This window comes from Entelurus aequoreus, linkage group LG23 (genome assembly GCF_033978785.1).
Source record: "Entelurus aequoreus isolate RoL-2023_Sb linkage group LG23, RoL_Eaeq_v1.1, whole genome shotgun sequence".
NCBI classification, from domain to species: domain Eukaryota; kingdom Metazoa; phylum Chordata; class Actinopteri; order Syngnathiformes; family Syngnathidae; genus Entelurus; species Entelurus aequoreus.
This window is the reverse complement of record NC_084753.1, coordinates 15512446-15540278: the sequence shown is the minus strand read 5'-3', so window position 1 is coordinate 15540278 and position 27833 is coordinate 15512446. Positions and strand designations below refer to the sequence as shown.

Genomic DNA, 27833 nt, shown 5'->3' with positions numbered 1-27833 from the left:
ACACATTTTAACCATGACATATTTTGTGGGCGTTTTAAGTGTTTGAGCCTTTTTACAATCATTCTTCTATTTTTGCTAGCTTAATATGAGTCCAAAGAAAGCAATGGACAAGCGAAAATTTCAATAAATATACACAGCGTTGTCGACACTGCCTTCCCTACCTCTCTCTCCCTTCTACTGCACGCAAACATTAATAACCAACAATGTGAAGTGGATTTATTCCTAATCAATAGTTGTAGTTACCTGGCTGTTAAAATTAAGGAGTGTTGTGATTTCAAACTGTGAGTGCACCACAGGGCTAGAGACAGTGTGTGTGTGGGTCGGCAGGGTGGCTACAAATGAAGACAGTTAAGTGAGTTGTCATTTTTTGCTTTGTTATTAAATAGAAAGTTTGTTTATTTGATACACAGTACTGCATATCACTTTATTTTGTAGTCAATATTCGTTAATATTTTTAGTAAAATATGGACTTTTGTCGAGCCTGGAACCCATTATTTATATTTGCATTGTTTCTTATAGAGACATTTGCTTCAATATACAAGCTTTATTATTTGCGGACCCTGTTCAAGAAACAAACAAGTTCGTAAATCGGTGTTCCGCTGTAAAACAACTCCCAGGTATTAATAAGCAAGTGACAAATTACATTAAAAACATTAAAATTATAGCCAATATCTTATGTCTTAATGCAATGTGCAGATATTAGTAAACAACTTTAAACAATTGATCTTGCTTTATTATTTGTATTATGCAAAACATGTTACTCTATATTTCCCTAGTAAAGAGCTCGAAAATACATCCTTTGTGCATGTAATTATGTGCATTTATGGGCAAAAACACTTTTGTTCAATAAAAGTAGACTGTGACTTATTGACAATGAGAAAATAAAATATAGGTCCCAGGGTGAGACCAGTTGAAAACCTCTGGTCCAAGCCATTACTGGTGGTTCTTTGCAATTAGCATTTAATAAAAATGTAGCGGGTATGTATGTTTTTCTTTGCTCATATTTATTAGGGTAATGTCTGGGGATTTTAATAAAATATTTAAAAGTGCGAGCAGACCACAGAAAGATTATGGTAAATTCCGGACTATAAGCTGCATAATGCAAAAAGTTAAAAGAAACAAGCAAACACACTGAATTGGTGGGTTAATATTTGTACTATGGCGCTATCTTTTGGACGAGTTCGCTCACTGCAGGAACTGCAGTCCTGCATTGCCCTTCTGTTTAGACTAGAGCTTTCAACCGGAAGTACAATTGATGTTCGGTCTTCTAGCCGTTCATAGCGTTCCCACTCGTATGGATAGGTTGATTGACAACACTATTGGCCCTAGTGTGTGAATGTTGTTTGTCTACCTGTGATGAGGTGGCTACTTGTCCAGGGTGTACCCCGCTTACAGCCCGAATGCAGCTGAGATAGGCTCCAGCACCCCCCGCGACCCCGAAAGGGACAAGCGGTAGAAAATGGATGGATGGACAATATAACTAAAACAATTCTTACTTACTAAACTGTCCCATGTGTGATGTCTGTAAGAGTGTTTCCATGCATATTTGTGCGTGCTATCATAATGTAATCAAGCTAGTGTTCTTAGCATTAGCTAATATGACAACACGTTTACGAGTGTCTATGTTAGTATTATTAACTTACAATGGAATTATTTTTTGTTTTGTTTCAGTTCCTAAATTCACCAAAACATCACCTTGGACTTATTGAGTAAATTTTGGCTAATAGGAGAGCTAGCTTCCGCAGCTAGTGGGTACATGACGATGACTTCTGTTTTGTTTCATCTTACCGTTTTACTGCCGTATTACAGAAACCGTTTGGAAACAATTAAGCTATATAAATATCTACAAAATCGTTGTGTAAATAACTCATTTCAGAAGTATATATCTGCGGCTTAATATATGGAAAATATTTTTTTCTTCTAAAATATATTGGGTGCGCTCTATAGCCCGGAAAATACCGTAATTCACAATGAAGTATTGTGTTAGAAATTGTAAAGTAGTAGGGTTAAATAAGCTCTGCTTCTTCCTACTCCTTTTCGAACATGTGATAATATAAAAACTGTACACATGTTGGAACATCACCATAGCATTTTATTTTCATTACTTTTTTTGTTGTTGTCTTTTTAAAACATTTTTTTTTTATTAAAACATGTCCAAAATAAATATTTACAGTAGAAAGGGGATTCATATGGGCCCATTCATCGCGGTTTACCTGACAAATGAAATGTGACAAACTTGGGAGGGGGGCTGTCTTTACTATACATTACAATACAGTGAGAAAGTAAACAAAGTCTGGAGTGAGCAACAAAAATAAGTGCTAATAAAATCTGTTTTTTGTGGGAGTGAGTGAGAAGATCTCGAAAATTAAACGCCACTGTCTATGAGAATTTACCAATTATCATAATATAAATTAATAGCTATACATATTTTGTCTGATACTTTGAAAATCACCATCCAATTGGATGCAAACCTGACCTTTAGAAGGTGATGATATTTAAATTAATCAAGGCACACACCTGTCATTTGAGCCTTCCACTGATGAGGTAGCGCGACAAAAAAAATAAAAAAAAGGTTTAACTTCTTAATGAGGCTCAGATCACCAGCTGTGTCAGCTTTTTTTGGCACAATTTATTGCGATTGTACCAGCAGTGATGACATTTACACCAACTGCCGTGCTGATATTTCGTGTGCTGCCACCGGCAAGCGGCTGCTGTCGCTGTGATGCCTTTACAAAACATAAAGGAGTGGAGTGGAGGGGGAGAGGGGTGACGAGTGAGGTCGGAAAAGCAATTGAGCGCCACTGGGGGGGTCGTGGGGTCAGCAGGGATAGATGGAGTGCTTTGATGGCAATGTTTACAATTAGTCTCAGCGTGTTGATAACTTACTTGTTACTAGGCAGACTCAGTGGGCAAGCGCAGAGCTGACAATCTGTAACTGACCCCCGGGTGGCGTTACCGTAGAAACCAGGTAGGCAGGTGTCACAGTGGGGACCTATGGTGTGGTGGGAGCAGTCCTGGAGGTGACAAATCATTTGTTTTATTCCTGAGGAATTTTATTATTTAAAAACAGTCTGCAAAACTATCTGGGGTCTTGCGATATTAATCAAAAATGGCATCTCCCCATGAGAATCACAGCTTTTCTTCCAGTCACTCGCACACATCGGAGATGCAGACGTGAGACAACCCAGCAGGCACAAGACATTAAAACAACGTTGAGAACTTGTTGAATTAGGCCCTGATGTTGGGCAACTCAAACATAACATTGGAACAACATGCTTTTTGAAGACGTTTATTCAATGTCAGGTTGTGTCATTGATATGACCTTTGAATTGAGCTGATTTTCCAACCAATATTCTACAACACAAATACAACGTGGAAACAACATGCCTTTTGACAACGTTTATTCAACGTCAGGTTGTGACGTTGATTTGACCATTGAAATGTTGGTCATTTCCCAACCAACAACGTGGGTCCAATGTTGGACATCAACGTTGTCTCAACAAATACAACTACTCTGCAACGTTGTTTCGAAGTCAGTTTTAAAGGGCATGTATGTATAATCAACGTTGTGCCAATGTCTTGTGCCTGCTGGGAAACAACCCCTCAACGTTGGAGAAGTTAGCAAAATGGCGCTAATTGGAAGCACAGAAATATGAATCCATTATTTTAGTAATCTATCAATTAGTTTGTTCGATTACTCAAGTAAATGGATCAAACACACTTCATAGCCTCAATGCGTATTTCAGGGGAAATAGTTGAAATAATATGGTCCTCTGTCCTCTGTTGTCCTCTGTTTTTTTTTTAAAATAAATGTTGATTTTGTGTGTTTTTTTAATAAATGTTGATTTCTATTTACTGTTTTAATTGGTTTTACCCTTTAAAATCGTTTTTAGTCATATTTATTTTTATATTGTTTTTACATTGGTTTAATATTTATTAATTTTTTTGTTTTTATTCAGTCATTGGTGGAGCTAAGGTTAATATTTCAATATTGTTTTTAATATTGTTTTTAATATTGTTGTGCAGCACTTTGGAAACATTTTTGTTGTTTAAATGTGCTATATAAATAAAGTGGATTGGATTGGATTGAAATACCGTATTTTTCGGACTATAAGTCGCTCCGGAGTATAAGTCGCACCGGCCGAAAATGCACAATAAAGAAGAAAAAAACATATATACGTCGCACTGGAGTATAAGTCGCATTTTTGGGGGAAATTTATTTTATAAAATCCAACACCATTAACAGACATTTGAAAGGCAATTTAAAATATGTAAAGAATAGTGAACAACAGGCTGAATAAGTGTACTTTATATGAGGCATAAATAACCAACTGAGAACGTGCCTGGTATGTTAACGTAACATATTATGGTAAGAGTCATTCAAATAACTATAACATATAGAACATGCTATACGTTTACCAAACAATCTGTCACTCCTAATCGCTAAATAACTAAAAATCTTCCTCCTCGGTGTCGCTCCTGGTATGCCCCGCTAGTGTCCATTCTTCGCCGTTTTCTGGTGCATATTTCACTTCGTCCAGCTTGTAATCTGCAGTATATGATTTCCTTTTCAGTGCCATTTTAGTTCAGTCCTTCTCAGTTTTTATAAGTTACCGCCAACGTTGATGTGATCCATTTTAATAGCTCCGGCACGCGAATGAGATAAATAATATTATTTGATATTTTACGGTAATGTGTTAATAATTTCACACATAAGTCGCTTCGGAGTATACGTCGCACCCACGGCCAAACTATGAAAAAAACTGCGACTTATAGTCCGAAAAATACGGTAAATACTTTTTTTGTTTGGTTATTGTAACAACTGTTCTTTTTTTCTCATCAACATTAAAATTGCAATTTTAAACATTTGTAATAAATTACAGATCACAACAGCCATACACCACTGCGCAATTGCAGCGGCCTTGTGGAAACTGTGGCCACATATTTAAACTTCCAGATATTCCATGCGGTTGTTTTGGGAATATTTTCCCTCCTTTGGGCAAAATCAATCAATCAATCAATCAATGTTTATTTATATAGCCCTAAATCACAAATGGTACCCCTTAAAAGTTACTAGATTTGGCCTTGGTTCTGCTCAAAGAAGATAAAAACAATGATGTCACTCGGTTTCTAATCTATACAGACATATATTCCCTCTAGTTTTAATGGTGTTAGGATGTACTAGGTGCAGAGAGTGAAAGTGGACTGGAATGTGTGTGTTAACATATACGGCCAGTTAACTTTCGGTTTCGATCTCCACCAAGGTGAGGCAGCAAGATGGACAAAAGCATATGTGGAGAGCGACCATTTTAGAGAAAGCTCCGGACTTTAGATGGCTTGGTCCTCTCTCCAGTGCTGGTATGGCTATTGTTTAAATGTGTATTTATTTATTGTTCATACATTTTTATAAGCTGACTATACTAAATATACTGAGAATGAACTGCTGCTTCTAGAAAACAGCACAAAGGAAGAGTGAGATGTTGGAGCAGACTGAAGCCGACAGAATGAAATGAAACTTGGAGCCATGCTATTTTGACATAAATGGAGTGCTTACCTAAATAAACTGGAAACTCCCCCCGGCGAGCTGGACGAAACGCACAACCGTCCATTGAGTGAGTCACACTTTAATATTGATAATGATACACGCAGCACACTGTGTTTGTTAGTACAACTGCATTACATACGCTGTCTGGCTAGCTGTGTACAAAAAAAACATGAAAAGTGGGCTAATATTTTACAGATACTGTAATAAGGTTTTAATATGTTTTTTAGACAGTACAGATTGGTATCATATCGCAGTGTTGTGCATTACACACTCAAACACGTAACAATAACAATGTCGCTACAGCTTGGTTATTATACAGGTTATGGAACGTAAATTAAGTATTGTTGACGGTTGTTTAATGCATTTAAAGTGATTCAGAGGTGGAAATGATTGCTCCCATTAGCTGCATCGCTAGCCGCCTAGAACGAGCCGATGTTTACTGTATATGTTAGAAAGCGAAAAAAAAACAAAAAAAGTTTGTCTTCTTGTCTCTCATAATGATTGTGAACCATAGGCAAAATAACTTAAAGTGCAGTTCCCCTTTAAGTGCCGGTATCGATACCCAGGTACCGGGAAATGGTACTGTATTGGTTGAAATGAGAAAGGTACTCATCCCTACTACAGAGTGAGCCCAACATACTTCAAGCTAAGCACATGTATTTCTGAAAGGTTTATTCATCATCTTGTTTTGTCTTTGATTTTCCCATTTTACCCCAGTAAAAAATCAAATCTTGAAAAAAGGAGAGGTCATCTCATATTGATGTTCCTATTATATTCAGGTCCATAGTGTAAATGATCAATTCTATACTGTACAGAACTACAGCCCGATATTGTGTAGTTGAGGTTGTGGAAGTGGAAAGTGATTTATCGAGGCAGGGTGTTTATTGTAGTAGATGTAGGATTTATTAGCAAGGCTGAATCTAATCGAGAAGAAAATTTCTCAGAAATTTCCACAAAAAAAAGCAACACGGCTGTTTGGATTTTTTTCACATAAAATTAAAACGAGGCCGACAGCGAAGTGATAAACAAACCCGGAGTGTTGAAGGTTAATGAAGTGGTACGGGACGATCGTCAGATCAAACTCTGTTACTATAGCAACCAAGCACTTAGCGCTCGATGAGATGAGTCAGAACTTTGTAACGATGTGCTTCATAATCAAGCAACTTGTCGGATTATTAGTGAAATCTAGAAAATTATTTCCTTACAGTCGGAGACTGAAAACAATGCCTAATTTAAAAAATGTCAGATGCTGGAACGATTCTGTTGCTCCTGTTCTGTATAAGTATGTATTTTTATGCATGTCAGCTGTGTTCCGATGCATTTCCTCGCCAAATCAAATATCTGTTTGCGTCTGACACAAGCACACGCTGCGTTAACCTGCCGCGCCGCAGGAATATCCAGTCGCTCAGCTTTGTGCGTCCATCGCTCTGCCTATCACTGCGTAAGAATATGTAAACGTGCATGTCTCTGTGAGTGATGAACTGTCAACGTGTCTCTCTCGCAAGGTGTGTTTGTGACGAGGTAAAAAAAGAAAACCACCCACCAAACTGCCACACTGAGTGTTGTATGTGGATAGTGTGTGTGTGCGTCTGTACATTTCTGTTCCTCAAAGGTCCAGCAGATGGTGTGTCCATAAGGATAGTTTCTATAAGCACAGTACCATGTTACAGTCAACTTCAGCTTCTTATACACGGGTAAAAAAGATGAAATATTTTATGCAAGATAAAAGGTAAGCTTTAGAGTTCTATAAGCATCTAATCTGATTGCTTTGATCATATTCTTCTCACAGCCTCTAGGGGGCGTATTTACATGACATCTGGGGATTATAGTATGTCTTTATGAGTATTATGTCCTTAATTAATTTCCTTTTCTTTGTTTATCTCATTTTCAAGCACTGTAGAAAGGGGCACAATATCTGCTTTCCTGAAAAATATATGTTTTTGATCGGGAGAACAGAGGAAAAAACAAAATATTTTAAGGGTGTATTGCACAGGGGGTCCAAACTACGGCCCGCGAGCCAAGTGCAGCCCGCTAGCGTCTTCAGTTTGGCCTGCAAGACGTCACAAATTAATTAAAAAGTCAGGCTTGTGGGGTGCCTCCATCTTCATTTTAAATATCTGCCAATCTAATTGCTAAAGTTTCATGGAAAATGTAGCTAGAGCAAGCCAATGACCACAAATTTCACTTTGAAGTGGATACAGCACAGCATTGACCTATATGACCTAATTCAAACAACCTATCCCACTCATGGCGCGAAAAAACTGCAACCAACATAAAAAGTCAACACACATAGTCACAAATAACCTGCTCACTGAACTTTGTGGATATTATAAAAAAAAAAAAAACGTCCATGCACCATACATTATTCAAAAATTCCACTAATTTAAATTTACTACAGTACATAATGAGACAAATGCAAAACACTCTCTTTACACTTATTCTTGTTTGGCACATTTTTGCTGCTAGATATTTCTGATTGATTCCAAAACTTTAAGGAGGTCGTCACTGAAGTAAACAAGGTCGGAGTCGAACTTTCACATCCTCTTAATATTAAATTATATTGATTATTAATTATATATATTTATCATTCATATCATTCATATATATATATATATATATATATATATATATATATATATATATATATATATATATATATATATATATATATATATATATATATATATATATATATATACACACACACATATTTGTGTGTATATATATACATACACAGTATGTTGTATGTGTGTATATATGTATACACATATATACGTATATACATATATACACATTCACATATACATATACACACATACATATACACATTATATATATATATATACACACACACACACACACACACACACACACATACATATATATATATATATATACATATATATATATATACACACACATTTATATATACACACACACATTTATATACACACACACACACACATGTATATACACACACATTTATATATATACACACACACAAATATATAGTTACTTTACACGTATGTCAAAATATTTGGACACCCCTGTTGTATTGTATTCATATAAACCAGTGTTTCTTCTCCCATTGTTAGGCTGCGAACGCTCCCTAGAGGGCCGCCAAAAAATATCTGTTTCTCAACTGTCGTCTGTGTGGGCTGCCGCAGTAGTCAGTTGTTGCTAAAGTCATTGAGAAGTTTGTTAAGCGCAAAAAATTATGATTAAAGTGGTCAAGCCGTATTTTCATCCATCCCTTAATTTTATTGACCGTTAAATTAAGAAACATTCATTATTAATTACCGTATTTTTCCGACCATAGGGCGCACCGGATTATAAGGCGTATTAAAGGCCTACTGAAATGATTTTTTTTTATTTAAACGGGGATAGCAGATCTATTCTATGTGTCATACTTGATCATTTCGCGATATTGCCATATTTTTGCTGAAAGGATTTAGTATAGAACAACGACGATAAAGATTGCAACTTTTGGTATCTGATAAAAAAAAGGCTTGCCCCTACCGGAAGTAGCGTGACGTAGTCAGTTGAACATATACGCAAAGTTCCCTATTGTTTACAATGATGGCCGCATGAAGTGAGAGAGATTCGGACCGAGAAAGCGACAATTTCCCCATTAATTTGAGCGAGGATGAAAGATTTGTGGATGAGTAAAGTGCAAGTGAAGGACTAGTGGGGAGTTGAAGCTATTCAGATAGGGAAGATGCTGTGAGAGCCGGGGGTGACCTGATATTCAGCTGGGAATGACTACAACAGTAAATAAACACAAGACATATATATACTCTATTAGCCACAACACAACCAGGCTTATATTTAATATGCCACAAATTAATCCTGCATAAAAACACCTGCATGTTTGTTACGCTAGCTCCTAGCTCCTCTGCTAGCTCCTAGCTCCATAGAACACGCCAATACAATTCAAACACCTGATCAACACACACAATCACTCAGCCCAAAAGACCGTTCACCTAACCCAAGGTTCATAAAGCTTATATATTTTTAAAAAGTTACGTACATACGCAAAAAAAAGTTGCGCACATACGGTCAAGCGATCAAATGTTTAGAAGCCAAAGCTGCATACTCACAGTAGCACGTCTGCGTCTTTGTCATCCAAATCAAAGTAATCCTGGTAAGAGTCTGTGTTGTCCCAGTTCTCTACAGGCGTCTGTGTACGAAGTCAAAAGTCCTCCTGGTTAGAGTCTCTGTTATCCGAGTTCTTCCATCTTGACTGCATCTTCCGGGAATGTAAACAAAGAAGCGCCGGCTGTGTACTGTTGTTGCTGACTACGTTCGAAAAATACGTCCATTTCGCACCGACAACTTTCTTCTTTGCTTGCTCAGCTTCCTTCTCCATAATGCAATGAACATGATTGCAACAGATTCACGAACACAGATGTCCAGAATACTGTGGAATTATGAAATGAAAACAGAGCTTTTTCGTATTGGCTTCAATGTGGAAGGCATACCCGTGTTCGCCGGTCTACGTCACGCGCATACGTCATCCTCAGAGGCGTTTCGAACCGGAAGTTTAGCGGCAAATTTAAAATGTCACTTTATAAGTTAACCCGGCCGTATTGGCATGTGTTATAATGTTAAGATTTCATCATTGATATATAAACTATCAGAGTGCGTGGTCGGTAGTAGTGGGTTTCAGTAGGCCTTTGAAGGGGTCATGTTATGATTTTTTTTCTACATTTAAAACACTTCCTTGTGGAAGTGTTTACATAACATGTAATGGTGGTTCTTTGGTCTAAACCGTTTTGTGGATGGTCTTATTTACGTGGCTCCACTTCAACTGCGTCATCTTTGTTGTAGCGGTGTAGCGTGCAAGGACAGGAGTGGAAGAAGTGTCAAAAGATGGAGTGAACTGTTTTAATGACACTCAGACTTTACTTAAATCAATAACGGAGCAGCATCTCCTCATCCGTGGCTCACGAGTGCAACAACGGAAATGTGTCCTGTGGAAAAAACGTCCAACCAGAACTCTCTAATAACTAAAGTTCCGTGGGTGAATGATGTAAACCCACTACACCGGTAGTTTTTAGCGTTGACAGATATTAGTTACCACTTTACGCTATTATATATTAGAAATGGCAACAGCGGAGGATGAATGCCCCATAACAAGAGGATAGAGAAAAAGAAGCTTAACTACGCCGTCGTACAGGCGCACATTTTTAGGACTTATGCAGATCCTAAATACACATCAGCAGGTACCAGAAGGTAAGAAAAGTTGGTTTTGCACAATAATGCGAAACAAAACGTCAGATAATATGTCTGCTAATAGGTGACATATTGCGGTCCTTATACACACACCATAATAATACTTGTATGTTGAAGCACAGTACGTCTGACTACCGTCGCTGTAATGCTCCGACAATCCATCAAGCGGTGCGGCTTCATAGCTTACCAAAGTAGTACTGAGGCATTTTGACAGATTTTTGAGCACCGTGAGTAATGTTCATTTTGGTGTTGCTTGGTGGCATCATTTCACAGTCTACACATGTATCCTATGTGTGACTGCCATCTACTGGTCACACTTAACATTACACCATGTACCAAATAAAAAAACTTTGAGGTCGGTAAGCACAACCAGAATCATCCCGTACAGTAGGCGCACTGGGTTATAAATAATATAAATAAATAAATGGGTTATACTTGTATAGCGCTTTTCTACCTTCAAGGTACTCAAAGCGCTTTGACACTATTTCCACATTTACCCATTCACACACACATTCACACACTGATGGCGGGAGCTGCCATGCAAGGCGCTAACCAGCAGCCATCAGAGGCAAAGGGTGAAGTGTCTTGCCCAAGGACACAACGGACGTGACTAGGAAGGTGGAAGGTAGAAGGTGGGGATTGAACCCCAGTAACCAGCAACACTCCGATTGCTGGCACAGCCACTCTACCAACTTCGCCACGCCGTCCCTTATAAGGTGCACTGTTGATTTTTGAGAAAATTAAAGGATTTTAAGTGTGCCTTATAGTCTGAAAAATACAGTAAGTTTATTTTAGCAAAACATAATTGTATGTAAATGTATGAGTCCCCTTCTTATGCAGTATATTTGAATAGTACTTATTTTTTTCAATCAGCATGACCTAAGCCTAAGGTTTATGTGTTAAATAAAGAATATTCTTTGTGATTAATACATGGTTTCTTATCATTTGACAAGGTTGTAAACTGTAAGTATGTGGGATATAATTATAGAATATGATTAAAATGAAGAGTAGGATTAATAATTTGGTGTTAACATTTGAGCGGCTGAAAAGTGGTCAAAAAGGTTAAGAACCCCTGATATAAACTAATTTGATGAACAATAAGAGGCTTTAATATTGTGTGTATTCAGGGATACAATTAAATATGATATGGTTGCTGTAATTGTCCTTATGTATTGTATTGTTGATGAATAAAAGAAATCTGATTACTAGGGCCTGAGTGGCGGCACAAACCCCGCAGGGGCGATGCAGCACACCGCCAGGGCCCAATTGAAATTGCTGTTTTTTCTTGTAGATATTTGGAAGCCTTCATGAAGCCCGTAACATGCACGAAAAACTGCATATTTTGCAGCCGCATGGCGAAAAATTTAATTATTTTGGGGTCCTGAAAATAACATTTAAAAATTGGCTCCCTACCACCACTTTTAAAATTTGAAAAAAATCAGCCCCTCCTACCAGTTCCACATATCAACAGGAAAATTGCAGTAGACAGCTACCATGGCATGACGCACATAAAAGTTTCAGGAACCCATACCTGTAAACAAGCAGGAAGTCAGCCAACTTGGGTTTCGTCTTCCATTTTTGGGTGAAAAAAAGGGGTCGCACTTTACGCGTGAACCCCGAGCTGCAAAGGGGGCGAGGGCCCTTTCAACGCTGCTCGCAGCTTTAAATATTATTATAACTGAGTAATGGGGCAGAACATTATCAGCTTTTGCTTCTTGTTTCTTTTTTGTCCTTTAATATTACTATTTTTTCAAATGATGATATTATGCAATATATTTATCTGTACAGTAATCTATTTATTTATATCTGCACCTTATTGCTTTTTTATCCTGCACTACCATGAGCTAATGCAACAAAATTTCGTTCTTATTTGTACTGTAAAGTTCTAATTTGAATGACAATAAAAAGGAAGTCTAGTCTATATTTGAGATGCTGTGTTTGTTTGTTTTGTGTTTGAAGTAGAGATTTTTTTTTTTACTAAAAAATAAATTTAAATGTGTCCGTTTTAGGTTTAATACTACAGTATTACTTTCATCTTTTGGTGCTATTTTTTGCAGATTATTTTGATTGAACGTTTTTTGGATACAGATATGCTATGATATGTATAAAAAATATGCACAATATAATATCAATATCAGACTTGTTTTTCTTCTAAAACTATAGTGAGCAGTGACTCACTAATCGACCGATACGTGAGCATAATGCAGAGCATCTAACAATAATTCATCTGGAAATCAATGAAACTCCTACAGGCTGACAGTTCACAACATGCATAATGTTAGACACCAAAAAATATCACTCTGAATATTTTGTTGATTGTGCAGCGTACAAGCAGTTAAATCAATATTCAAAGAGAGCAATATTGACCCATTTTGAGAGTTTCAAAAACAAAAGTATCCTTTTTTATGTTTTTTTTTTTATTTGTTTATATGAAACAAATAAGACAAGTAGGTTGGTAATGTGTATGACTTACCAGGCAGTCACCAGTGATGTGGTGGCATTGTGTAGCGTGTCCATGACAACGACACACTTCACACACACCGTTGTACAGGTGTCCATCCACTCTACGAAATCCAGCAACACAAGCCTGGAAAACACACAAAGACAGTTTTGGTACCCTTTGAAGTGGATTTTAAGGCTGATGTGTTCTTGCTTAAATAAAAAAAAAAGGATCTTCTACTCTGTCTTAGATCCAAATAAGTTCTAAATAGCGCCTACAGAGCAAAAAAAGTGCGAGTGTTGCGGGTGATCTACTAAAAAGTAGTTCAGACCGCCCTATTTAAATGAGGTTTTTGCATGTCACCTTGGAAACACTAATTTTCCTCCAAATGTATGACATCATATAGGCCAGGGGTCGGCAAACCCAAAATGTTGAAAGAGCCATATTGGACCAAAAATACAAAAACAAATCTGTCTGGAGCCGCAAAAAATTAAAAGCCATATTACATACAGATAGTGTGTCATGAGATATACATTGAATTAAGATGACTTAAAGGAAACTAAATGACCTCAAATATACCTACAAATGAGGCATAATGCTGCAATGTGTACATATAGCTAGCCTAAATAGCATGTTAGCATCGATTAGCTTGCAGTCATGCACTGACCAAATATGTCTGACTAGCACTCCACACAAGTCAATAACATCAACAAAACTCACCTTTGTGCATTCACGCACAACGTTAAAAGTGTGGTGGACAGAATGAGACAGAAAAAGAAGTGGCATTAAACACGTCCTAGAAAGTCGGAGAAAGTTATACTTGTAAACAAACTACGGTGAGTTCAAGGACCGCCAAAATTAGTAGGACAAAACGGCGCTCGCCAAATACTCGAATCAGTGAAGCATGTTTAATATAAACAGTGTGCTTTATAACAATTAGGGAGGTTTGCGTCATGTTTGTCCTCCTACAGAAACCATATTAAAACAAAAACTATTTTTTTTCCTCATCTTTTTCCATTTTTCATACATTTTTAAAAAAGCTCCTGAGAGCCACTAGGGCGGCGCTAAAGAGCCGCATGCGGCTCTAGAGTCGCGGGTTGCCGACCCCTGATATAGGCCAACCTGTGCTGTTTTGTTTTATTGTGGAATACGCAGCAGACAAATATAATATGAATCCCCTTTTCTAGGCAGTATAGATGCGTGATCTAGACCAGTGGTTCTCAACCTTTTTTCAGTGGTGTACCCCCTGTGAAAATGTTTTTAATTCAAGTACCTCCTAATCAGAGCAAAGCATTATTGGTTGAAAAAAAGAGACAAAGAAGTAAAATACAGCACTATGTCATCAGTTTCTGATTTATTAAATTGTATAACAGTGCAAAATATTGCTCATTTGTAGTGGTCTTTCTTGAACTATTTGGAAAAAAATATATAAAAATAACTAAAAACCTGTTGAAAAATAAACAAGTGATTCAATTATAAATAAAGATTTCTACACATGGAAGTAATCATCAACTTAAAGTGCACTCTTTGGGGATTGTAATAGAGATCCATCCGGATTCATGAACTTCATTCTAAACATTTCTTCACAAAAAAATAAATCTTTAACATCAATATTTATGGAACATGTCCACAAAAAATCTAGCTGTCAACATTGAATATTGCATTGTTGCATTTCTTTTCACAGTTCTTTTTGACAGACATTTTAGTGAGGGTCAAACCATCATGGCATGGGGGAAACTCTGGGTTTATGGTAATGAATGGAATAGCCTACTTGATTTGATGTTCAGTTTATGAACTTACATTCATATTTTGTTGAAGTATTATTCAATAGATATATTTATAAAGGATTTTTCAATTGTTGCTATTTTTAGAATATTTAAAAAAAATCTCACGTACCCCTTGGCATACCTTCAAGTACCCCCAGGGGTACGCGTACCCCCATTTGAGAACCACTGATCTAGACAACAGAACCTATTTTTAGTATGTGGAAGGTACACCCTTCTTGCATCTGTGATCCAGATGCAAGAAAGTGTCAATATTTCATAAAAGAGGTATACTATTATATCTATCACCAAAAATGACTCCCGGGCGCGGCCACTGCTGCTGCTCACGGCTCCCCTCACCTCTCAGGGGGTGATCAAGGGAGATGGGTCAAATGCAGAGAATAATTTTGCCACACCTAGTGTGTGTGTGACAATCATTGGTAATTTAACTTTATATGGAAAGAAACAAACGTCAAAAAAAAAAAAAACGCAAGCAGACACCAAAACAAATCAATTTAATTAGTTTTAATCAGCTGTTATAAAATCATATAATGATGTTGCTGATGTCTAATATCTTGATGTCATACAATCTAAATATGTTGACACACAGACAGATGGAGGATTCTCTCTCCTTCGGCTGATTTATGGATTTTTCTTCGCTGACAGCCATGATGCAAATAGTTTTTAAAAAATAAGAAAGACACTGAATAGGTGTGTTATTGTTTGTGCTATGGTGCTGCAGTGCCCTTTTGTTTAGACTGAGCTTTCAACCGGAAGTACAAGTGCCGTTCCGTCTTCTAGCCGTCCATAGCGTTTCACTCGTATGGTTTCTTCATTTAACACTCCAAGAAAAACATTTTTGTTTTACAATAAACACACTAAAACACTTCATAATTACAGATTAATTGTACAGATATGGTATTGTTTCTGCTGGGCAAGTATGCCTGACGCGCCTCCTACAGCGCCTTGGGTCAGCTGCAGGGTCATCAGCTGGGGACCACCGCTCATTGGAGTTTCGCTCTCTTTAACCCCGGAACGCTTGCTGGTGGCGGAGCGGTGGCAGGGACGTCTCCCTGCCACCCCCTGCAGCTGACCCATCGTATTGCCTCGACCCCCAGTACTTATCCCTCCTCCTCAGCCACAACCAGAAAAGCTTCCTTTTTCTGCTTCCTCAGCAAGGGCCTTGATTTCCCTTTGGAGCTTAGCCCCAGTCGTTCCCACATCTCGGAGCAGCCTTAAAGTTGATGTACCGACGAAGCCCCGACAGCCTACTTCCACAGGATAGATGGTAGTGGACCAGCCTGCCTCTCTGCACTCAGCAGCCAGATCTGCATATTTGGCTGCTTTGCGATCGTAGGCTGCCTGGATTCCCTCCTCCCAGGGGATGGTGAGCTCGATCAGCATGGCAGACTTGGTAACAGTAGACCACAGCACGATGTCTGGGCGGAGTGAAGTGGTGGTGATCTCACGGGGGAACTGGAGCTGTTTGCCGATATCAGCCCTCATACTCCAGTCCCTTGCCAGAGAGAGGACACTGCGGGTGCCTCGTTGGCTGGTGTCTCCTTTGCCTTCCCCTGGCCTCACAAACATGACAGGAAGTTGCTTGGCCATGGGCTGGCTGTTGGCCTCCTGTCTACTGCTCTCCAGGACTTCGGCCAGTTTCATCAGGACTTGGTCATGCCGCCATCTGTAGCGACCCTGTGTCAGCGCGATCTTGCAGCCTGATAGCAAGTGCTGCAGGCTGGCGTTGGGAGCACCACACAGGGGACAGCTCTCCTCCTGGCCGAACCACTGGTGGAGGTTTCTAGGGCATGGCAAGGTGTCATAGGTTGCCCTAAGAAGGAAGCTGAGCCTGGCTTGTGGCATCTTCCATAGGTCGGCCCAGCTGATGGGTCTGTTGATGGTACCTTCCCAAGTGGTCCATCTTCCTTGGCGACCTTGAGACACGGCCTTGATGGTATATTGCTCCTGGTTCGCCCTTGAGACCTCCTCCACAACCATGGCTCTGCGTTCCCTCTTTGTGGCCTTGGACCAGAGGCGTGGAGAATCTCCCCAGCCAAGCCCCGCTCTCCCTACTTGCACCCTGCCAACTATTTCCTGGTGTTGGAGCCTGCCAATGGCCTTGGCGACCTCTGGCCCTGCTTGCCACTTCCGGCCTGTTCGGGTGGGTACACGTGCATTCCTCACTGTAGGATCTGAGGATTCTTCCAGCTCAAGAACCAATCTGGCCTTCTCCTGCTTATAGCCCAGGGTGATGGACTGGATCGGCAGATGCAGCGAAGTTGCCCCAAATAAGCCAGTGTCGGAGAAGCAACGCGGTAGGCCCAGCCACTTTCGGATGTAGGAGTTGGCTAGTCTGTCCAACCCGTTGGCTGTTGAGGATGGAATCTCGCACATCTTCAGTGGCCACATAACCCTTTGGTACAGTGTGAAGTTGTAGCACCACAACTTGTACTTTCCGGGGAGCTGGCTCTTGTTGATACTCGCTAGGCCTTCTGAGAGTTGTTCCGTGCTGCCTTGCCTGCGTGCTTGTCTGACAGGTCCGCATCGTACTGCCTCCCCAGGCTTTGGATGGACTGGTTGACCAGTAGAGGGATTTGCTCACCTCCCGCAACAAAGATGGTTTTGTGACTTGGAGGGTTTTATCTTCATCCGTGCCCATGTCACTAGCTCATCGAGCCTCTTCAGGCACCTTCTCGTGCATGGGGCTGTTTGCAGGACCACAGTGACATCGTCCATGTAGCTTCGGAGTGGTGGAAGCCTCTGCCCTGTCTGAAGCCTCATTCCTCCTACAGTCTGACGGGCTCCGCGGAGGATGATTTCAAAAGCTGCGACAAAGAGGACTGGGGAGATGGAACACCCCATGGCGATGCCTACTTCCAGACACTGCCATCCTGTTGTAAAATCCTGGAGGCTGAAACACATCTGGAAGTCCCTGAAGTAGCTGGTTAACCGGTTGATGATGGAAACAGGGACGTGGAAGAACTTCAATGCAAACTGGATGTGTTTGTGAGGGACAGAACCATAAGCATTTGCAAGGTCAAGCCACACCACGTGGAGGTCGCTCTTCTCCTGCTTGGCCCTCTGGATCTGTGCCCAAATCATTGAAGAATGCTCCACGCATCCTGGAAAACCTGGTACTCCTGCTTTCTGGCAGCTGGTGTCAATATAGCCATTCCCTGTGAGGTAAGAGGTTAGTCTCTTGGCCATGACTGCAAAGAAGATCTTTCCCTCGACATTCAACAGGGCAATGCTCCTGAATTAATTACTAAATGTCCCATGCGTGATGTCTGTAGAAGTGTTTTCATGCACAATTGTACATGCTATCGTAATGTAATCAAGCTAGCGTCGTTAGTATTAGTGAATATGCTAACACGTTTACAAGTGTCTGTTAGAATTATTAACTTACAATGGCATTCTTTTTGTATTGTTTAAGTTTGGTAAATTCACCATAACGTCACCGTGGAGTTATTGAGTCTAATAAGCTGATTGGAGAGCTAGCTTCCACAGCTAGTGGGTCCATGACGATTTTTGTTTGATCAGCCGTTTTACTGCCATGTTACAGACACAGTTTGGAAAAAATTAAGGTATGTAAATAAACATTTACAATTTTTTTCAGTGTAAATAACTCATTTCACAACCCATATATCTGTGGATTATAGTTTGGTGCGGCTATCCATCCATCCATTCATTTTCTACCGCTTGTCCCTTTATATGGAAAAAATATATTTTCTTCTAAGATTTATTGGGTGCGACTTATATACCCATGCGCTCCATAGTCAGGAAAATGTGGTGCATTTTGGGGCTGATCCTGATAATTTCTACAATGACACCTTTCGTATGAAAACAGTAGTGAAATAATGAACAGACAGACATTCAAAAATGTCGAGAAATACATCCTGAAAACTCGTGAGTAGTGTACAAATGGTAATTCGCTTTTCATACGTCCTTACGTTTACATTACAAGTTTCAACTTGCGGCACCGAAGATGACTGACAAGAGGCTTCACTCCATTTCTTTCATTCTGCTACACATAGCTTTAAAAGTCACAATATATTCATCTACTATTTAGGAAATGTCAAAAATGGGATTAGGAACAAGTGATTACATTTTGGGGGTAACCCGAGACACCGTCTGTATTTAGGACCTGGAAGGTAGGGTCTGGCAGAGGTCTGAGCAGGACGAGTAGTTTTCAGAATTGTGTCGAGATCTTGTACGGTATTGGCAGGGTATTTAGAGAACGTTTTTGGTGTATTCCTACTCCGCCATGGTTGATCACATATTCTGTACCTTCTTATATGCAGCAAATATCACAGTTGCATAGAAATCCATAGTGTCATATGTACTGTACTGTGTGTGTATGATTACCTCGCAGGATGTCCCAGCATATCCTGGAGGACAAGAGCACATCTCGACAGCTGACGCTATCCTCTCTCCTGTGGCAAAAGGATGGCCCACCTGCATCGAGAACGAGTGGAGTCTACACACAGACAGGCAAAACCTTTAGAACTCTGGAATCTGACAACTGTAGAATAGTTATCTCCATTGTTTATGTAAGCAATGAGGGCTGTTCAGGTGTACCTACCTGTACACAGCACTGGCCTCTGTACTGTAAGAGGCCCTGATTGTCAGACTGGTTATGTTTGCTAACACAGCCAAGAAGTCCTTACGACTGATTGGCTGAACAGTCTCAGAAACCAGGAAGTTCTCAGGAAGGAGAGAAATGCGATTGGTGATCGGTGAGGGCGGGTACACAGGCTGGCCGTACCGTCTGTCCATAATCTTGATCCCGCCTCCCTGCCGGACATAGGATTGTTAACCTGACTTCATACGTTACAATTTAGTTGCTTTTTATTCTTTATAGATCCAAGACAACTGAATTAAACATCCTAAGAAGAAGGATCGCAGATTATGTCAATATTTGCCAACAGACCCAATGAAAAGTGAACTGAGCCCAGGCCGATCTCTTGAGAACAGATCGATGGCATGTAGCGGTTAACGCAGAGTGACAACTGCTGATGGAGAGGGCGAACGAGAGCCTGCAACGCCAATAAGCCATTAAATATAAACTAATTGAGAGAGGAGATAGAGGCAGCACCTCGAGACAGTCAAGTAGTAGTGATGATCTATACACTGTATATACTAAATTAGCACAGATAAAAAAGGAGAGAACATGTCCTGGAAAAAAGTCAAATATATTTAATTATCAAAAATGTCAGCTAAATATATATGTATATATACTGTATTCACAATTAGGGATTTATATCGTTAGGATTTTATCGATATGATACCCTTATTGATATTCCTTTATTTATCAGTACTCCTATAAAGATGTTAAAAAAATCATTTTTATGACAATCTTAATAGGCACAAGATGTTAACATTATGTAACATCTAACAGCAGGGAAGTAGTTTATCAACACCTGCTTTTTAGGTCTTAAACAGGTCAAATACACGTTGTTTGCAGTAATGTCGTCACCTTGTAAAGACCACACAGATCCATCACTGTTGATCTATTCATTACGATTACACTCAGCTGGAAATAACATTTATGTAGGTAGAGCACAAACCTTTCACATGGTACTGTACATCATATCATAATTTATATAATCAAATATAAGGTGTGTTTTGATCCCACGTAAACGCGGCGACTAGAGACCTGTCAGCGGATGCTATCTTGCATTTAAGCAACTTTTTGAAATATTTATTACATTACTTCAATTTTTTACTTTTTTGAGGGGCGGTATAGCTCGGTTGGTAGAGTGGCCGTGCCAGCAACTTGAGGGTTCCAGGTTCGATCCCAGCTTCTGCCATCCTAGTCACTGCCGTTGTGTCCTTGGGCAAGACACTTTACCCACCTGCTCCCAGTGCCACCCACATTGGTTTAAATGTAACTTAGATATTGGGTTTCACTATGTAAAACGCTTTCAGTCACTAGAGAAAAGCGCTATATAAATATAATTCACATTCACTATTAATTGGGCGTGTGGATTACTGGATCGCTTGACCGTGGACTTTGAGGGTCTTTTGTGGATGAAATATTGTTGTGCTATGAACCTTTGTGTGGTGTTGCTTCCTTATTTGTGATTATTCCAAGCTGATTATCACATCCTTACAGGGCTGGGCAATATGGCAAAGAAAAAAAACATCCAATCTCCAATGATATCACAATTTTTACATTGTTTTTAAACATGCTAGTTTTATAGCATCTGTATTAAAAAACTAATACATTAGTTCAACTTTTTATTAACATCCGAAGTGAATAAAAAAAAGGAAATTAAAATAGGAAAAAGCACAATAATAACGTACCAATACATTTGAGTTGTGATCGATAGGCAAATTTCCCAAAAAAGTGCAGTTCCCCTTTAATGTATTATTCCTTTCAATCAACTTTTATTTGTCATTAGTTTTTTTTCCCAATGTAGTGTAATTGGAAGGTAAAACACTTTTTGTATTATCCTAAATAAGTACACAAACAATAAAAATAAAAATTTGAACTTCAATAAATAGAGCATTTTGAAGTGCGGTTTGGTAGAATAAACTTGGTTTGCCCGGTTTGTTTTGTTTCTTTTTTTGTTGCTACCACTTTCCAACAAGTTTGACATATTGATGGGCTCACCTTGCTCATTTGGTTTAAAGCCAAGATTTTCCCACACTGGACATTTGACTTTGCAATCATCTTTTTTCCTCCTCATTATTCTTACCTTGCACTGCTTCTCACGAGCAAGCCGCGAGGCTTTGTCCGCACGTGTAAGCCAGTCCTCCAATTGAGGGGCGGGCCCCCCTGGCGGGGCACGGTGCGATGCCGTGTGTGACCTCTGGGAACATGCTTTTTTTGCCGTACCAGACTATAAGGAAGTGTATGTCGCACTTGCAACAACGGTGGGAGATAAGGAAAGACTGGTGTGTTGTCTTTAAAGGCCTACTGAAACCCACTACTACCGACCACGCAGTCTGATAGTTTATACATCAATGATGAAATCTTAACATTGCAACACATGCCAATACGGCCGGGTTAAATTAGTAAAGTGCAATTTTAAATTTCCCGCGAAATATCCTGCTGAAAACGTCTCAGTATGATGATGTTTGCGCGTGACGTCACGGATTGTAGCGGACATATTGGGACACCATTGTGGCCAGCTATTAAGTCGTCTGTTTTCATCGCAAAATTCCACAGTATTCTGGACATCTGTGTTGGTGAATCTTTTGCAATTTCTTTAATGAACAATGAAGACAGCAAAGAAGAAAGCTGTAGGTGGGAAGCGGTGTATTAGCGGCTGGCTACAGCAACACAACCAGGAGGACTTTGAGTTGGATAGCAGACACGCTACCGTGAGTACAGCTTTGGCTTCCAAACATTTGATCGCTTGCCCGTCCGTGCGTGCCGCTATGTGCATGTCACGTACGTAACCTTGGGGAAATATATGTGCTGTATGAACTTTACGGAGGTGAACGGTACTTTGAGCTGTGGGATTGAGTGTGTTGTGCGGGTGTTTGAGTTGTATTGGTGGGTTATATGGACGGGAGGGGGGAGGTGTTTGTTATGCGGATTAATGTGTGGCATATTAAATATAAGCCTGGTTGTGTTGTGGCTAATAGAGTATATATATGTCTTGTGTTTATTTACTGTTTTAGTCATTCCCAGCTGAATATCAGGCCCCACCCGCCTCTCACAGCATCTTCCCTATCTGAATCGCTTCCACTGCCCTCTAATCCTTCACTCTCACTTTCCTCATCCACAAATATTTCATCCTCGCTCAAATTAATGGGGTAATCGTCGCTTTCTCAATCCGAATCGCTCTCGCTGCTGGTGGCCATGATTGTAAACAATGTGCAGATGTGAGGCGCTCCATAACCTGTGACGTCACGCTACTTCCGGTACAGGCAAGGCTTTTTTATCAGCGACCAAAAGTTGCGAACTTTATCGTCGATGTTCTCTACTAAATCCTTTCAGCAAAAACATGGCAATATCGCGAAATGATCAAGTATGACACATAGAATGGACCGGCTATCCCCGTTTGAATAAGAAAATGTCATTTCAGTAGGCCTTTAATGTTAATAAGCTTACAATGTTATGCAGAGGTATACTATATCAATGTTATAGACAAATTATACTATTTTTAGTCACAGTGGAGAGTGGGTGGGGGATGGGGGGGGGGGGGGGCGTGAAATATTTTATTCTTTCTAGGGGCGGCGTAACAGAAACTGTTTGAGAAGCACTGGGTGAACTAGTGGTCCCGCCTCCACCCACCGAGACAAGGATTGTGGATGACTGACAAGAGGGTCCACTCTGTTCATCTAATTCTGATATTGAATAGATGCACTCAGGTGCTGAGTGTAGTGATGGGGCCCAAATTTGGTATTTTTTTTAGACACCGGCCGAATTCCGTCGATACTATAGGGAATCGATTAATATAAGATTAAATGGTGCCATATTTCGATACCTTTGTTGAACGTGACGTCACGTCCGGTTGCAGACTAAACATTGGCTCAGGGAAACCGTCAAGCAGCATTCTGTAATGTTGCCATTTTTAACACCGACAAAGCAAGTACGCTTGGTAGAAAACGCTCCAACGTAAAGTAATGCTCTACTCTTACAAAATGCGCTAGATTGATGCTAATTCACATTTGTCAATATAGCTTTTGCTGCTATATTGACATACTGAGTTGCTGCATCACCTCTAAACTGGTGACAGTTAATTCTAGATTATAAATCATTCCTCTCCCCTGGATAGTAGCAGTGTGTGGATATAAACCGAGAAATTGGTCAATTTTGGCATTCAAGTTATACCCGGATGGCAAGAAAAACACAAAAAAACGCTTGTTTGCGGCACCTTTTTTTTTTTTTTTTTTGCCAAAGAGAGGCTACTATTAGCATTAGCGATTGCCAAAGAGAGGCTACTATTAGCATTAGCGATTTTACATAGCGATTTTAACACCTCTAAATTTGGTAATGAAAACCACAACTAAGATGAATGTTACAATCAAACAGCTGGGTGTAATAAGCACAATACGTACAGTGTAAACACGTTTTAGGGCGCAACAAAACATTCAGCTTCCTGGAGAAAGCTACTTCCTCGTTAAACATACCATAGATAGCCTATACAGTACTGCCAGCTAATGTCTTGCAATGAGACTGAAATGTAATCAGAAAACAAAATACAGTATAACAACTGGGCAGCACAGTTATAATCATTTCAATTTTAAATGTTAAATCAAAGAATTAACATTTATTAACACACAAAAGTACTGAAAATTGGTACCGTTTAATACCAGTATCGATTCCCAGGTACAGGAAATCGGTACTGTATCTGTTCAGAGTGAACTCTCTTGCACCCTGATTGGCCGCAACAGACAAAAAAAATAGACACACACGGATATGGCAATTTATCGAGTTAATTTTCATTTAGCATTTGATTAAATGATTTATTGACAATCAGACCAGGCATATTTGATGGTTTGATTTGGCGGCTGCTTGGTTTTGGTTAGTTGTTTCGCTTATTCATCAGGTTTTGTTTGGTTGGCTGTTCTGCAGTCTTTTGTTTTGTTTTGTGAATTGGTTTGTCTGTCAGTGGGGTGGTTTGTTGTAGGTTTTGACTGTGTGGTCCTTTGTTGGCGATAGATTGGTTATTATTGGGATTGCACAAAACCCACAAACGCAGTGCTGGCTCATGGACCATGGACAATTTATATTATCGTCAATGAACAGGAAAAAGTCTGCAAACTAACACATTGATGGCCACAAAGAAAGTGAACCATTTGTTTTGTCACATCTGTTAACAGTTGACTTTATGAAGTTGTAATGGATCAAAAGAGACTGTGTTTAATGTTGTGAGCGTTGAGTCTAGTTAGTGCAAAAGTGTGTAAGTAAAGACCCAAGAAATCGCCACCGAAACTAAAGCAGATCTTAATGACTATTCTTTCGACAGTTCTCACGTTTGCATGCTTATTGTGTTTGGTTCGAAAAAGAAAGAAGGTGGAGGGGAGGATGCTGGAAGAGAGACAGTGAAGCGTGAGCGAGCTGCTTGACAGCCTGTAGGTGGTTCGTTATTGTCATCGTTTGTAGCAGCTTTTTGTTGACAACAAGACCGACACTCGTCCGCCTCCTTTTCTCCTCCCAGTCTGTCACTCTTCTTGACAAGTCTTTAAATAATGGTAGCTGATTGCTGTCTTGTTTCCACAGCTCTGTCTTCTTTCCTTTTATCCTTTTCATCCTTAATTATCCAATTTAGTCCTTGCATTCTAATCACCCCACTTATTTGGTTCTGTCTGTCAGTCTCTTATTTTACTTGCCCTTCATTCGTCTTCTGTTTTGGATTGTTCATGTTTTTCCAACATAATCCCTACTATAATTACATTTCTACAGTAGTATATAAAAGTGCATATAAAGAATGAAATTGTTTGTTTTTGTTTCCATACCTTTTGTAGATGTGGTCACTACCGTACTGTAACAATAAGGACTGTTAGATATGAGGTATTGTTTAGTGATGGGTAGGGTTGCAAAATTCCGGGAATATTCAAAGTTGGAAACATTCCATGGGAATTAACGGGAATATATGGGAATTAATGGGAATTAATGGTAAATTAATGGGATGATTTTGGGGCCTATGTCTCTAGCTAGCTAGGTTTATGTACCACCACAGTCTCATAATGAACCGAAAATATTTCTCCGTTAGCTGTGATGCTAATTTTCTCTATGTTATATCCCATTTATTTATGCTAACAATGTTAGCGATCCGATTTACCTTTTTAGCAAATACTAAATCAAAACGTGTAGTTTCCTCTTCCTTCTGATCTGCTAGCCATTCTGTTGTCATACAAGAATGTAGGTTATAGTTTGATTTAGCATGCTGATTGAGTGTTCATTTATTCATCTAGCCTATTTCTATTCAGTTTTCCATCAGTAAAATATTTTTAAAGACTACTCCAATTGTTTACTGACTATTTATATCTGTGTGTGGCATTGCATTAGTGTTTTACAAGAATAAATGAAAAAACAGAGGCTTGAGAAGCTTAACTAAATGCTTTCATTTTACATTTTGAATGGGACTTTTTGGGGTGGCATCATTTATTTTATTAAATCAACATTGATGTTTTTTGATGAAGCTCTGCTCAAATTTGTATTACAAAATGTTTGCATGCATGTCTGCTTATTATGACCACAAAATGTTTATATTTATGTCTGTATATGATGGTTAGTATCAATTACCCCAAATTTCCTTTTAATTTCCATTAATTCCCATATACGGTGTCCAACTTTGAATAATCAAATAATTATCAATATTTCCAAACTTCCCGAGCTTAACTTCCCGTGGTAAATTTCCGGAAACTTTCCACCTCTTTGCAACCCTAGTGATTAGATAGTACTTTATCTAATCACTAGGGTTGCAAAAGGGTAAAACGATACAGAAGCATTCAAGGGGAACTGCACTTTTTTTTTTAAATTGTGAATTTTCATTCACAATGAACACATGATTTTCTTTTTTTACGGATTCAAGTATGAGGTGGCTAACAATGCAGCTGAAGGGAATACACCAATCCGCCGATAAAGCCCTCTAAAAACATCCATTTACATCTCGTGATCTGACTATAACTGTTTTTCACAGCGCTGTCATCCCACTGAGCTAACTAGCTTATGCTGCTATATTGACATACTGAGTTGCTGCATCACCTCTAAACTGGTGACAGTTAATTCTAGATTATAAATCATTCCTCTCCCCTGGATAGTAGCAGTGTGTGGATATAAACCGAGAAATTGGTCAATTTTGGCATTCAAGTTATACCCGGATGGCAAGAAAAACACAAAAAAACGCTTGTTTGCGGCACCTTTTTTTTTTTTTTTTTTTTAACCCTTTGTGGGGATTCTGATTAATTATCTAAACGGGAATATATGAGCGTCACATCAGTTGGCATCCCAATGAGAGTAGACATTGTACAGCACGTGATTGTTTAAAGTTCCAAGTTTGTATTTCTTGGTTAACACTTAGCAATATTGCTACATGATGCTTAGTGTTTCACTAAAGCTGCATATTATTAGCACAAAGCTTCTAAAATTTGTAACTCATCCTCTGTATGTTCAGGCTCAAAAATATAAGGTTCTGGATCATCATTTGTCCCAAAGTAGTTGTTGTCGCCCATGATTAGTAGTGTTGCTGTTGTTGAACGAAAAATCAAATATTGTGATGCATCTGTGAAATTATTACACTGCTGTATGCTTGAAATGAGGAAAATATATAAATATTACATTATATTAATGTGCCTGTTACTACATTTTAATATATATATTGATACAGCGTGTATAGAAATCAGAGGTTTTTGGATGTTTTTTTAGGGCGCTTTATAGACGGAATACAGAGAGTGCTTCTGGCTGACTGACTTTTATTTAAGAGTTCGAATGCATAAAAAAACCCCCAACATATGTGCTCTTGTCCAAAATAAGGATTGTGAATGATAGGCAAAAATCCCAAAAGAAAGTGCACTTCCACTTTAAATAAGGTAAATATTCTTCTTTTCCTGTGTGACCAGATTTGCACGCTCCATATTCCTTTCTGCACAACTAACACTAAAAAAACCTAAACAATTACAATTGCAAACTATTACCGTAATTTCCGGACTATAAGCCGCGCCTGACTATAAGCCGCACCAGCTAAATTTAGGGGAAAATACAGATTGCTCCATATATAAGCCGCACCCGACTATAAGCCGCAGGGTTTTGATGTGTAATTACCGTAGTATATAGGGGTTCCTGCTACCACGGAGGGGAATGTCGGGACAGAGATGACTGTTTGGGAACGCAAAGCGTCCCATTTATTAACAATAAATCTTTCAATCATTCAATCAAACTTTCACA

General features: G+C 39.2%; 1 protein-coding gene across 2 annotated transcripts in view; it reads right to left on the bottom strand.

The window, feature by feature from the left end:
- lama2 (laminin, alpha 2) overlaps positions 1 to 27833 on the bottom strand; it is a 558082-nt gene that overhangs the window by 273786 nt on the left and 256463 nt on the right. For both annotated transcript variants that reach the window (XM_062033747.1, XM_062033746.1), the window contains 4 exons: positions 19569 to 19780; positions 19352 to 19463; positions 13254 to 13367; positions 2887 to 3014 (listed from right to left, as the gene is read on the bottom strand). In XM_062033747.1, the coding sequence (XP_061889731.1) occupies positions 2887 to 3014; positions 13254 to 13367; positions 19352 to 19463; positions 19569 to 19780 (566 nt within the window). The remainder of the gene's footprint in view (positions 1 to 2886; positions 3015 to 13253; positions 13368 to 19351; positions 19464 to 19568; positions 19781 to 27833) is intronic.